Source organism: Ischnura elegans, chromosome 3, assembly GCF_921293095.1.
Source record: "Ischnura elegans chromosome 3, ioIscEleg1.1, whole genome shotgun sequence".
Lineage (NCBI taxonomy): Eukaryota > Metazoa > Arthropoda > Insecta > Odonata > Coenagrionidae > Ischnura > Ischnura elegans.
This window is the reverse complement of record NC_060248.1, coordinates 13,190,025-13,205,183: the sequence shown is the minus strand read 5'-3', so window position 1 is coordinate 13,205,183 and position 15,159 is coordinate 13,190,025. Positions and strand designations below refer to the sequence as shown.

General features: G+C 37.8%; 1 protein-coding gene across 2 annotated transcripts in view; it reads left to right on the top strand.

Annotated features, from left to right (window-relative positions):
• The window catches only part of LOC124155452 (programmed cell death protein 4), a 41,324-nt gene extending 26,165 nt beyond the window's left edge, over window positions 1–15,159 (top strand). Inside the window, exons 7-10 of one of the 2 annotated variants that reach the window (XM_046529272.1) lie at window positions 4,302–4,412; window positions 5,589–5,728; window positions 10,588–10,638; window positions 14,033–15,159. In XM_046529272.1, the coding sequence (XP_046385228.1) occupies window positions 4,302–4,412; window positions 5,589–5,728; window positions 10,588–10,638; window positions 14,033–14,096 (366 nt within the window). In that variant the 3' untranslated portion in view covers window positions 14,097–15,159. The remainder of the gene's footprint in view (window positions 1–4,301; window positions 4,413–5,588; window positions 5,729–10,587; window positions 10,639–14,032) is intronic. The other variant, XM_046529273.1, reaches the window with a different exon arrangement.

Sequence of the window (15,159 nt, the reverse complement as noted above, 5' to 3'; positions counted from 1 at the left end):
CTACAAAAATTTGATTTCAACACGAGGAAACTTTCATACTTCCAACGGTATATCACAAATTAACACTGATTAAGCATATTTAGTCAAAGTCATATCAACGCAAAGTTTGAAATAACACACAAATGGTATCAAAATGCAAAAGTTAACACTTCCAAATAGATAGCGTAAAGTATGTCACTCAAGTTCACAATCACAACACTTGACGCGATGATACCTTCCGTGACATCCGCGGAATCTCGGTGTTTTTCTCAACGAATGTATTTTAAATAGCCCAAAATGTGAATTCAAGCGACAAAAATGTTTTCTAATTAAATAATTACCCTTGTGGAAGTATCGGACTTACGGCGAACAATGAGGCAAACGATGTAAACAAGCCGTGGCTCAAGATGAAGGTACATTGTTACAATACTAATAAAAATAATTTCGTCACTGCTAATCCCAAGAATACAATTATAATAAGCGTAGGTGAACAATTATGTAGCAGACAAAGTCCTCTTCAAGACAATTATACTTGAAAATTCCAATACATTGAGCACCTAATGTTGCCGGTGTTCTTCTATCAACGACCGTTGAATCCTTGAATATAAAGGCTTTTTTACTTGGGCTAGAAAAAATCCGATGGTAAATACAGCAAAATCTCGGAATACAAGCCACATCGCACCAACGGGAGTAAGAAATTGTATTCGCAGAGTGATTAAACATCGTAAATATTTCACAAAGCAGTGATCAACTCTTTTTAACTTCTTCGCCGGCTGACGAATAACAGATAGCGTTTTCGGAGCCTCATTTGTTTAATGCAAACAAAGGAGAAATATGATTGGTCGAGGAACCTAGCCTCGCGTGCGGGTGCCACTTTCGTACCGACAAAAGCATTACGTCACGAATTTGTCGGTTGCACCGACAATCTGTCGGTAGCGGGGTTTTGTGAATCACATTTCTATCGGTGCGACCGACGATCGTCGGTAGCTACCGACACCGACGATCGTCGGTATCCGTGTACAGAATTCCGCCCCAGGGCTCACAGGGCTATCGACCGCACCGGATAGGTACAGTAGTCCTCTCCTTTGTGCATGCTCATTACGTCATCCCACAGCATCAAATTGTTCTGCGTTGTGCTGGTTATCCTCTGCTGTTAGTGTGAATTCCAACTATATAACTCTGTCATTTTTAACACTACAGGCGGTCCTCGACTTTCGTACACTCGACTGTCGTACAATTCGCACTTTCGTACATTCAAAATTGACACCTTTTACTCGACTTTCGTACGCTAAATTCGGACTTTCGGACGTTGGTCTGTAATTTTTTTAAAATTCCCGCGATGTTTATTGCGCATCCCAACATTCAATTGTTTCAAATGTCAGTATCGGCAGTATATACGAACAATACGAACGTATATAATGAAGGGAATTGTTGGTAATTGACTCTAATCTAGGTGATTTATTTGGGAGAGAGACTGCCTGCTATAGGCTCCTTTATCAAGAGAAGAAGAAAGCCTTCATTAAAGATATTTTTCAAAAGAAGTTGACTAGACATCATCGAATAGCTTTCAATAAAACTAGTAAGACCTTTCTAATTGTGTTTTTTCGTTTAAGTGCTGTTTAATTCATGTAAACCTTCAGCAACGATATTGCACGAAATATCACCCGAATTCCGTTTGTCTTTTGTCTTTTTTGAATAACATGCGGAATATACGCGATCACGAATGTCACCTGCCAAATATCGAATTTTGGTGTAAAAATTAAAAGGTATCCAGAGTGCGGGTTCAACAAATACATTGTGTTATGCTTCTTGATATGTCCTTTTATTTATAGTGGACGTAATAAGTGGAATGTCAACTTAGACGCCAAGAGGAAGTTTCACTCGATAGCCAACGGAGTTCTTGTTTTTTAAACTTTTATTTGCACTTTCTGCCTATTTTTGAAAGAAATTAGATGATTTGAGGAGTTTTATTAACATATTATTAAAATTAAGTCAATTGAAATGAATTCCGTGAAAAAAAAGTTTTAGTACGTATATTCCGCTCTTTTGGAACGTAACCCCTAATTAGTATGGAAGTCAATGGTTCGACTTTCGTACAAGTTTTCGGGAACGCATTGTGTACGAAAGTCGGGGACCGCCTGTATTACCTAGAAGCAGTTTACATGGTTAATTTACATCCCTTAACTGGTGACGTGCGGTCTGAGAGACCGCTGCGTTTCTAAAATTATGAATATTTTCAAAATTACTATTTCAAATCATCTGTAATTCTCGATAGCTTCATATTTCTATATGCTAAGGACATCGCTCTCTTAAAATTGAACGTTCCTATTATTAATTTATGTAAATTAGCAACTGAATTCGACTAGCGGTCTGAGAGACCGCACGTCACTAAATTGAAAAAAATCAACGTATTGCTGGTGGAAATGATTCCAAAAGTTGTTAAAAACAATTCGTGATGATTTTTCAAATATAAGAATAATTAATTATTATTTGTTAGAAAATATTTGTAATCACACACCATGAATTATAAGGAACTAAACTTTTCATATACACATCATGCAAGAATAAATAACTATTCAAGTCTTTGCTGAAGGTGAACGCAAAACAAATGAAAGCCTTTTTTTTGGAAATAACACCCATTTATTTCTTTAAATGTTAAGATTTTATAGATGTTATCAATAATTAGAATAAAGCAGTGGTAAATTCCGCGTAAGCAGGCAGTACGCCTATAATATAGTTTGTATTTTGGAACCATTTGAGCCCCGAAATTTCGCTCACCAACGTCTGGAGTGTGATTCAACTGTGCCTATCTTTTGAAATTCGGTCTCCTTCTAAGTATAAGAGGACAGAACATCTAATCATCGAGTTTTACCACAAGAAAAAATAAAAAGAGCCTGGGAAACACCGAAAGTAAAACGTCGAAATGCAAGTGCCGTTACGTGTACATTTGTTGGAAGCATATTTTTTTATTATTTTGACTATTTTAGTCAGCTATTTTCTAAAGCAATCTGAAAAGTCCTTGAGTGCGTAGTTTCTAAAGTAGTGTAAAAATCTGTTGACTCATGCCAACAAATACAACTGATACTGAAAGAGGGAGCAGAGATTATGACAGAAATGATGTAGTAAAAATTGTCCCCAAGGAAATTTTTTTACAGGAGAAATCACTCTCAGTGTCATCAAATGACCCAAAGAGGAAAATTAGTACACCCTTCCATAACATCTTTGCTAAGAAACAAGGTTTGAAGGATTGCAAGATATCACTGGGTAAAGATATATTGATCGTCTTGATTATTGGTCTCAGATTTTTGATGAGCGAATGTTGCAATTGATTTTGCACTGGACAAATACGAAGCTTCAAGCTAAAAGAAAAAAATATAAAAAGGATAGCAGACCGGAGCTACAAAACATTGATTTTATGGTCTTTTAGATAATTCTACGATTTTCAAATCTAATCATAAAGACATTTGCAGAATATTTGTCACAGATGGTGCATTCAGGGAACTTTTCCAGGCTGTTTTCTTAGTTTCATTAATGCTTTACAGGGTAAGTGATGATATAGAGTCGAGGAAACCAGAGGTAATTGCATGAATTGAAACCAATCAAAAGGTTCGAGAAGCGAACAACATGTAGACTGTGCCTGCCATGCCAAAAAATGGAAAACCTCTTTCTTATGCTTCCCATGCATAAAGCCTATGTGTATGGTATTGTGAAGAAATGTAATTTTGATCACCTGCAGAATGCATCAAGAAAAGGAATAAGAGGGATATATTTAATGCTTACTTATTATTTAGACTTCCAACTTTAACATTTAAGGCCTTATTTTTAAATCTGGCAAAATATTAATGCTTAAATATGATAGTAATAACTCGAGTGTTTTTGACACCAGTTTTTTGATCATGTTTCAAATGACAATTTTTACTAAAAAATTGGTTCGTAATGAGAATGCATAAAATTAGATATATGTTTTAGAATAGTTAAGCAATTAAAGAAACATTAAACTAAGCAATAAAAATGACGTTGCAATATTTTATGAATTTTTGATTTATGGTGGTCTCTCAGACCGCACGTCACTGGTAGTGTAACAAGAATTGCACGTCACTGGTTAAGGGTTCAGGGAAGAGGGATACAGGGGTCATATCCAAACCTTTCCTTATTTCTTCAATATGGTGTTTTCATAAGTCTAATCATGGAAATAATTTGTCATTTCATTGTTACCCATAAGATAATTGGATTGGATTTTCATTTGTGGCAGGATCCTTAAAAAATAGCGCTGAGAAGCAAAGGAGTGTTTGGTGATATGTTGCAATTGTTTTTTACTTTAGGCTTTGGTCATGACAATTGAAGCTTTGAATCGCACCACTGAGGAGAAGATGTGTAAACTGCTGCACTCACTCTACTCAGCTGTCATCATCACTACAGACATGATGGAAAGGGTGAGTTGTTTTTTCACCTCCTTTACTTATTTTTTGTCTTTTCAAATTACGAGGTGTACCCTTGTGGAGTGTGTGCTTGCTAGGATGTGCTGGCTTGTCACACCACCAAAAATCCTGGTGCATTGCTTCTGCAAGGTAGTCTCTAATCTGTGCAGCCTTATGTCTTTAAACCTAATGAAGTTACGATGCATACCAACTTGTCAATGGTACTAGGTATAAAGATGACACCAGTCTCCCTGGCAGGTCAATCAATAAGTTTTGTTTTGACCTTTGCTTGGTGCAGTTATGACTACTTGTGCAACTGAAGACTTTGATGGCAGCAGTGGCCAAAGATAAATTTTAATGGTCAATGCAGCATGCCCGTTAAAATTTATCTTCTCATTCCATGTTAGCAATACTGCAAATGGATCAGTGTGGAAACCTGAGTTCCAATCGTTTTGAAGGGTGAAATAAGGATTAAATAATTGATATGCATCCTTGAAGGAGTAAATGTTGAGAATTCATAATATTATTTTAAGTGTCACGGCTGGGACCAGTTTCCTGTTTCATTGGGCTGTAGATTTAAGTTCGTGTTACTTTCTACGACCCATCTCTAATCTACACTCATCCCGTCACTTGTCACCATTCTCTACAATATTATATGATGCATATGAAAACTGACTTTAGTCTGTCCTCGATCGTAATAATGAAATTTCGTAAAAACGAAGCTTCCTGATACTTTTCCATGCTCACTTTGTTGGGATCACAGAAAACTGATTTAATTGCTGAATTATGTGATAGCTATTGTTGTTAAATTGTGGTTATACTGTCCGTGTTACATTGCTGAATCAATATCTTTGATAAATTTTACGTTAAAAAATTCTTTTTAAAATGCAAACTAAATTATCATTATAATTATGTGCACATTATTATAGGATTGTGACCAAGATAAGAATGTTTTTAATGCTGCAGCACATCACTTTGACAACTACAGTAAGCTTAAATTGAATGAGGATGGAAGAAATAGACATTTTTTTCTCTTAAGATGGTGGTGGAAGTTAAAAAGAAGAGTTTACCCATTTTGTGCAGCCATGGTATCAAATTCCATCTGAAACTTCATTCTTTGATGTCAAATCTGCTTTTACTAACCCCATGAGGACGACCAAATGAAGAGAATTCTGCACCTTCTTGTTTCAGGGTTTCCTGCGTGTTTTTGAAGACATGCCTGACATTTGCTTGGACGTCCCTCTCGCGTATGCTGTGCTTGAGAGATTTGTGGAAAGGTGTCAGAAAGCTGGCGTTCTCACAGATGAAGTCATCAAGAAGGTGCCTACAAGGTGAGATGGTCACCATCCCTAGTAAGCTTCAATACAAATGCAATTCATAATTGACCAAAGAGACAACATGCAATTTTTTAAATATAATTTTCAGACTTATATTTCTTGCCATGGATGTCATAGATTTAATTATTTAATCTTGCACTATTAATCCCACTTCACATTTAATGTAGTAGTCCTGTTCTATTCAATCAATATTATGTTATCAATGGGTCTATCCATGTCCGTTAAGGAGAGCCCTGCAACATCCAGGGTGTCCTTGTGCTCTCACGATCACCAGTGTGATCCCCAAATATTTACTTTTCTTGTGCTTCATAGAGCCTTCTCAAGTGTTTTTTAGTGTTTGCCAATAATCTTGTGATTTTAGCCTTAGCTGACCATTGTATTATGAAATACTTCATCAGATGCTGGCAGCATTTTACTTTTTAAGTTATGATTTCCTATTTTCATGGATTCTGTTAATATGCAGGTAATACATAGCAAAGGAGAACAAGCCCTTTGTAGAGCAGTTTATCAGTGGTTGATGCCAATTCAAAAATGGCTACAGGTGATATGTGTGAAAAAAACAAATCTTGCTCTAATAATGCTGGTACAGCCTCTAAGAACCACTAAATTTTGAGAAAGCTGTACCCAACAGATAGCCTTGAAGGCAGTCAGTTGTGATAGCTGTGCTGCAATTATGAGATTAGCCTCTCAGAGTTCTACTACAGCCAATGTAATTGAAAGCAGTAGGACAGTGTCCTCAATGCATCACCAAATTCAAAGGGTGTAACAAATGCTAACAAGGGAGAGTGTCACCTCTAGATCATGTTCAAACTTCACTGTGTATTAGAAAATGAAATTTTGAAAGATAAATATAGAGGTGTGGTTCCCCCGTGGATGGAACACTTGACTGCTGATCGAAGGAATATGTGTTCGAATCCCAGGTGCAGCCTTCGAACATACCAAAGTGCAAGTTGGTCCAGGAAAAGGAACTGGCCCTCATACCCTGCATGGGTGAATTTTACGTATTTGTGGCTTAGTCCAGGGTGAGCTCTACCCTCACCTATCCGAACCAACTTTGGAGTTGAATTGCTGAGTGAGTTAGTGAAGAGATAATTGTTATGGCTCAAGTGTCCAATGGGCCTTAGTTTTGGAAATACTATCGAAAGAAAGTACTGACTTGTGTATGCAACTCACGTCTCGTTAAAATCCATTACTATGGCAATGTGACCTCTTCCTCACTCTTCTTTGACCCTGGCAATGGAAGATGTCTTGGCAAATTTGAATGGGCCATATTGCCATACAGAGTGCTATTGTTCTAGTGTGGGCTGCATGCCTTTAGGCGTTTTGCTATTGCTACTAACAAGGGGACGTCGCGAGAGTGATGTTCAGGATCTGAATGCTGATGTCATTTTGTGAGATTATACAGTTGATGCAGAAAAAGTGTCAGGACTTTTTTTCCCCATTGGCATTTAGATACCAAATGTCACTCTCACAATGTCTCTTTGTAAGGCTTATTGGATACTTGAGCAAAACATTTACCTCTGAAAATCTCCGCAAAGTTGGAACACAATATGGTGGTAACTAGATGTGCGAATAGTATCCACGAATACTCAAATACCTCAAATACTAGAAAGTATTCGATATTCAAGATCTCGAATAGTTGTGCCAAAGGTACCGTCTCGAATACCTTAAATACTTTGAATTTTGCATCATACACTATCGCTCGCACGTCGTTGGTAGTTGACTCGGAAAAATGTAGAGAACTGTAGTCGTTTAGTGCATGCAGCGCTGTTTTAGGGAAGTTGATGAATTACATCAAATTCATGGATTAGAGTGGTGAAAAGAGTTTGACGTGGGGAACCGAAAATGATCGGGTGGAAAAATCTGAAAATCCCCGGTTTCCCTCACCCGGAGAACCTCAGTGCCGTGTGATAGTAACTACGTAGCACAATTCCCAAAATCCGCCACCCCCTCCATCCATCAGCCCTCGGCCGCTCCTCCGATACTTTCCTCCTATCCGAAATCAAACAAAAGACCCCAGCTCGCGCAGGGTATATATTAGGAAGACCACAAATCAAAAGCTTCAAAAGAAAATATCAAGTTACTGGAGAACAATAGAATCCTGTTTCACCCTTCCTTCTTTCTCCCCCACTGACCTTTTTCTGCCTACCTGCTTCGAATTTCCCCATTTCTGGAGGTCAACCGCTGCATGAGTCATCTATTTGCACCAAAGGTGTCTAACAATGACTTTCGGCTATTGATATTACACATTTATTGGATTGAAATATTAGTAATGTACGCGTAATTTCAAAAAGAATAAGACCAAGCACGATGCATTTCTGACTTTATTGAAGCATTTTACACAAGGAAATAAAGGTCAAAATACGACGGAGACTAAGCATTCTGGCGCAACTCGATATCCTCGCAGCTGAGCTTCTTGGAAGTTGATGTGGTATTTTTTTCCGAAAGCATGTATCAAGTTACAATTTATGAGTTATGCTATAAATCTCTACTGTCACGGACGAAGGGATATTTGGTTTCTCCCTGCTAGCAAGTCAAATTCATCTGCTTATCTCATGAGAACTTCTAAAGATGGACTGAAAATAATTGAAGAAGAAGAAAATCCGGTGGAGAAGCGCGTGCATTTTGCAAAACGCCTCAGATTGTCCACTTGACAGCAGGAGTGGGGGTAAAGTGAGCTACCTGTTGTAAATAAGAAATTGGATGAAGCGGAGTATCAGATGGGCGTGCTGCTGAAATGGCGTTTGGTAGATAAGAATGTAGGCATCAGAGGGAAATCAATCGTAGCGGTGTAAATGCCGAGATGGCATGCAATCATTTTTTTGCAAGGTGGTGTGTCCCCTTAGGATATTTGAAAGAGATGTTAGTTGAATCAACTATAAGCCCAAATTGTTTCCATAAAATTAAAATATTCCATCAATCAGCTGAATTCCTGTTTGAATCCTTAGAAGGAAATCAGAATTACTTGCAAAAATATTTGGTTTCCTGCTGCATAGGCAACCTGGTCGAACTTTCCCGCATTCATCGTTTTTTTCGTCCATCACCTTGAAAAATGATAGATCGAGGTTCCACTGTACACCTTTTAATTTATACATTCATCAAGGGAAATAGAAGAAAAAACATATGTTTAATATGCTTTGCGCAATTCTAGTATTCGAGGTATTCAAAATTCAAGCAATGATATAATATTCGAATTCGATATTCGAGTTTGAGAAATCTGTTATTTGACCCATCTCTAGTGGTAACACAAGGGTACCTTCGCTTAAAAGTGTCACAATTGTCGAGTGTACTGCAGCCAACAAAATGGAAAACAATAGGACAGTTGCTTATTCATTATCTTAGTTTCAGTGCTGGCATAAAAATGTATATTATGAGTTAACTGATAAAAAAGAAATATTTTTGGATGCTACTCAAAATAATGGGGTGCTCTCATAAATTAAAATAGTTTTTTTTTACATTTATGGATGAATAAGTTCAAGTAATTAACATATGCAAAATATGACTTCATAATTCTCAATATTCTTGTTGCTACAGAGCTTCAAAGTTTGCAAAAATTACTAAATTCTTTCGCACTTCAAGAATGCCCTGTGAAGCCAGAATGCGAGGAAGCATATTCGCTCCATGGCTATAACAAACAGTGATGACCATAATAAACAGCTACGATGATCGATTCATAACTGAAGGGTGTGTCAATAAAAGTTGTGAATGCTGCTAAAGATTTTGCGGTGTACGTAATGCGTGATGGCTGACTTAGACTTCGTAAAGGTGCATTCTGGGAACATTCTGAAGGTAGATTAATTCAAGGTCATTGATTTCTTCTTGGCAATGAAGATTTCTTGACGCGGAGTTAAGAAGCTGCAAAATTGAAGTGTAACTTACATTAAATCAATTATTTCGTTCATTAGAAATCTAGAGCTCGGTTTGTATCTCATTTTACTACTGTCATTAACTCATTGCTTTTAATGTGTAATGGGTGCAGTATTGGAATATGTGAATTTTATATTTTGGAGAAATACAACGGAACATACTTGATGCCAATTTACTTAAGGTCTGGAAGAGAGACTTGCAGTGATTCAGCAGTTGAATAGATTCAAGTGATAATAAATTTGAGCGTTTGCACTGTTGGTGGTAAGGTGACACCAGAACATAAAGTGAGACCAAATATCTTATACTGTGGAAATCAACGTAGATGAGGAGGATGAAAAAGTAATAAGCGCTATTTTCCAAGACTGGGCTGCATCTTCCAGTATGCATACATTCATTAAACCTGTCTATTATTCAGTATAAATGTTTCATACGACTGATGATGAAAATTATATGTTTTGCTATGGAAAAAAATAAATTGTACTGAGAAAAAAAGTACAGAGATATGAATAGATTTTTCTAAAACTGGGAAAGATAGTCTACTGGCACCATGTAAACATATTGTTAACTGGACTCGGACGTCACGCTCAGCAAACATGGCGATGGGTCGTTTGGAGCGCAAGATTACTGTACAATTTTCAAAGTGGAATTTTAAGAATAATACGCAGGTTAGAGAAGAACTCCTTTCACTGTAATTTTCAGTGTGGAGGATATTTTTTTAATTCGAGTAATCATCCATTTTCAGTCGAATTTCCCATTCTTCAAAACCTTGCATTGTTCTGTTGTCTCCCCAATATTGTGAGAGAAAGAAGTTTGGAGACATTTTCTTTTGAAAACTTGCAGTTGTCGACCATTTTGAGGAGGCCTCATTCTTCAAAGAAGCATTGACTTTTCATGTAAATGATTCTGAGAAGCTGGAAAGACACTGCTAAGACATAAAGCTGGGATTTCTTAAAACATAATCTTTTTTTCCATTTCTCTCTCCGAAGTCTGCAGCTGGCCCCCCACCAATGTCGTCTGCTCCCGGACCCCCTCGTCGGGTGCGTTTCCTGTCACCTCACTGCATTCTGTATGCCCTTGCATTAGTGCATTGACACTTGACCCGTTGACGTATTGTAGGAACAACCTTTGGTCTCTGCCACTCTCATGATCTAGTAGCCAGACACTCACTTGACTGCAGCCATTGGAGGCATTTCATTGAGCAAAATGTGCCGAGTGGTGGAGGAATTCAACAGTTACTCAGCAGTCACTGTGTATTGCTATATTTGCTTTTGATTGCTTATAATTCCTCATATGTTGCTAGAAAGTGCAGTTGTTGATGCAAGGCTACAATAGAGCTGTGCCATCCCACACCTTTAGGAGAGATGGAGTAGAGAGACTTATTCTACCAGTTTTGCTCAGTTTAAACATGTTGTTATTGTGCTATGTTTATATGAAAATAGTTTGCAGTTTTACAGCATTTCCTGGTTGATTGTGCTGATGTAAGTCTCTCGGGTAACTTCGTGGGTTAGTTGAACCATCTCCTCCAACATTTTGACCTATGTGCTGTTGTCATCGGGAACTGAGTGTTGTGTCTTCATGGTCTTAAACACCTCAGGATACCTACCGGAACAGACCTTGCCTCTGGTGGGTCCTATCCTGACCAATCCGGTTTCAGAGCTGTCTCCATATTTGGCTCAGGTGCCCCTGTTCTTCTTCCTCGTCTCCAGTTCAATCTTGATTGGGTGTTGGGTTGGAGGTGGATTGGGTGGGAGGTGGAAGATGAACGGAGACACTTGATTCCACGGCAGGCAAACATGGAGACTGATCTTGAACCAGATTGATATGTAAAGAACCAATCATAGACAGGCTCTCAGCCAAAAGGTCACCTAAGGTATAAATGACCAGGAATTTCTAGGCACGGCACTCAGGCCCAGATTTGCCATCATTTTTGTCGGCATTTCCGAGGTCTCCCTTGGTTGGAGGATGGCCAGAGGTCCCCATTGCTGAGCGATTCATAAATGTCACCTAGGTGAGCTAGATAAACTAAAAATTGATTAAAAATGAATTATTATCCTATGCTGATGGTGTGACTGAAAATATAAAAGATCTAATAGAATTACTAAAAGCTATCTAAAACCTATGATGGAAGGAAACTCAAATAATGACTTAATGGAATTCAAACTGATCAAAGATTTTTAAATAGTTTGGCATAAAAATAACAGCAAACAGAAGAGAAGATTATGATATAAAGGGTAAGATTGTATCAGCATCTTAGAGTCACTTGGTCTTGGAAAAATTAGTGAAGTCAACGATACCTTCCAGGAAATGTCCATATCCTTACTAAGGTAAAAATATTCCATGCCACAGTACGTACATGCTTTATTGTGTGGTTCTGAGACATGGGTTTTGAGTGAGGACATGGAAAAGCAGTGATTAGTGTTTGTAAATAGAGTGCTGTAGAAGAATATTTTGTTGAGTGCATGAGAGAGGGTGAGACAGAACTTGAATGTGGAAGAGGGGATGCGAGGGTGCAGGGGTGTGAGCTTAAGAGGATTGAATGAGGGAAGGATCTGGAGAGGGATGGCTAAAAAGGACTGGAAAGAGATAAGGGGGGTTATTGTTGAGGTTAAGAAGGAGGAAAGGACGAGAATCTCCAAAGATAGCTTTCACTGCACATTTGAAATTGGCACTGTAAATTTTAAAATGTTGAAGTAAATCATTGCAAATGTATGTACTTTGTGACACAGCTCTGTGATCACACAGCTCTATTACACCCCCTCACTGCTCACAATGCTTCAAAACCAGTAGCACGAAGTTCCCGTTAAGGCAACCGGCATCTGATCACGCCATCACACATCAAACAGTATCACGCAAAATGTTGTTCTTGGAAATCAGGTCTTAATCAAAGGCTACTAAACACAGAGCACAAATTGCATTCTAATTACTCTCTTGTGGAGGTTCATTTGCACTAGCCTTTTCTCCCTCGTTGAATTTGTTGGGTAAGAAGGATAACGTTTTTCAACTTCACTGCTGTCTTCGAAATTGAGAATATCTGCACAGTAATGAATACATTATTCTGTACTATTGTGGAAGTTTATCCATCACAATCTGAACTTAGGTCTTGTAACCTGAAAAAGTTATAGATCATCCAAAAATGGCATTTGTAAAACATTGGACTCCCTAACAGCTCTAATGCACTCATGTGCATATTGAAGTCTAGTGATATACAAATTTTCCATCTAGATGAATGCTCAAAATTTTGCAGCTTTGAATGGGAAATAACAAGGAAGCCTAACCTACTCATTTGAAAGCTTTCTTTGCTTCATTTAGTCTTAACAAATGCCCGTAGTCCCAAGCCAATGTTTTGTGAATATTTGACATTCTGCTTTTGTTGGTAGAGAGAAATTTCTTCCTTCGCCCTTGCCATGATGTTTGCTAGGAGGGCAATTGAGGGCACATGATCAATCAGCTAACTACGAGTGTGGCTCGCGTGCATCTGATGCAGCTGCGTTAGTTGCTAAAATATTTTATTCCTCGATGATGGTTCCTTGGAAATAAAAACGGACTTGGAAAAAAAAGTTTTACCCTATGACCTGTACCTTTTAATTTTAGCCTAAGAAATGATGTCATTTGGTCTATTTGAGAAAAGTGTTATTGTATTTTGTTCTTGTGAGCAACATCCAAATGTTAAGTAATCAACCTGAATTTTTTAGGCTATTGATTTTAATCCCCATTGCTCATTTTAGGAGGCTGAATATGGGAATGTGAGAAAAATCAAAAAGTAAGCCTCGCCCTTTCATTAAAAAATCCTGATATTTTGGGATCTCAAAAGTCTTCTTGGCAGAGCAGGACAAGATTTCTAATTTGCTAAAATTCTGATGTTTTCCTTTTCAAATTGACCTCTCAAGTTGTATTTTGGTGATGGTCGAGTGGTCCATGTGTCCCATTATGATTGCCCGTTTATTTTCTTCCATCCTTGTTCATCCTGTTGTGCCAGCATACTTGTGGTCACTTGTATAACTCTCCTCAGTTGATAAACCTCCTTTCGTGCTTCTCAGAAGATCTTTGAGGCACCAGCACAAAGGCAGTCTCTACATTAAGCCTCTTCTGAATTTGGCAGATTTTTGTCTTTGGCACCTTCAATGTAAGGCTGTAGAACCCTTTTCTTTGACACTAGTCCTTTATCTGTCATTTATTGTTTTTTTTTTTTCGTTTATTGTGCTTTCTTGAATTTCCTTTAGCTTGGATCTTTTGATGCCATCTCTTTTTCGATCAGTAATGTGTGGTCATTCAATCTGTGTTGTTCTCACTTATAGGCTTCTATTCGAGTAGTCAAGTTGTAAGAGTTGCATATTTTATTTTAACCTTAAGACAATGTTTTATAGAGAGAGATAATTATAATCTTTTGATGTCTGTCTCAGTATGAATGAAATGTCTCTTCTTTGTTTTCAGAGGACGCAAGCGGTTTGTTTCGGAGGGTGATGGTGGCCGGGTGAAGTCTGACCCATACGTTTGATTGAACTGTGTACCGCGATGGGGTGCCACCACTTGGGGGGTTGAGCATGGATAAAGCGTTTTGGTCCCACCATTCTTTGTCGTTTAATCTTTGAGACTTTCTTTTACTCTCCGTTTTGTGTCTTGCCCTCTCACAGTTGTACCTGTGTGTATGTCTTTACCATTTAAAAGTAATTGGGCATATGGTGTTGGCACTATTCATTGAGGATTACTTAATTCTAATGCTTCTATTGAGAGTGAGCGAAGGGAAAAAATAAAACAAAAAACAGAGGTCATTGTTTCATGAATTGTTTATTTGTGCATATCTAAGTGATGCTTATTTTCTAAACAGTACTGTTAATTTTTTCAAGGTAGTACACAAGTTCTTCAAGTAGCCTCCTCTAACAACCATTTCACCTGATGAGTTTTTGGTTTTATTTCAATGTATTGTTAATTTGTGAAGGTAATTAATTTACAATGTAAATCTCATCCTTTCTAGCATGATGCATATAGCTATATTGTCTTTGGGAACTGAATTTTAGTTGATTGTGTTTTTCATATTCACTTGGCCATTGTAAAGAGAGTAGGTGTGGGGTGGAGGGGCCGCTGGGTTGGTGGTGGGGGCTCGCCGGAATGAGTGAGCTTCTCCTCCCTCTTGTCTGGCCTTTTTTGCCGCTCTCGTTTGATGGCCTCATGTCTTAATCTACCCTCTTGTGAATTGATGGGATTTAAAGAGTGGGATATGCATGGTTCCTAGACGATTTCATTTTGAGTGTTTTGGAAAAGAAATAGGGAGGTGTGCAATTGATTGCTTACTCCTCCAATTTCTTGTGAAACTTCATCTCAATTATTCAAGAAAACAAGTTTATAAGCTTGGTAGTAGCAAGAAATCATATTTCCTTAGAGTAAATTTTAATATTTACATTGGCTGCTTATTGTGATAAAATCACCATCACTAGTTAGAAGTTTTTTGATTTATGTTATTTACATCTGTGTGTAAATAATTTCTTTAGAATATTTTCTGCTGTGAAAAGCTAAGCTTATACATTTACGTCGGTAAATAAAGCATTGTAATTTACCATCTA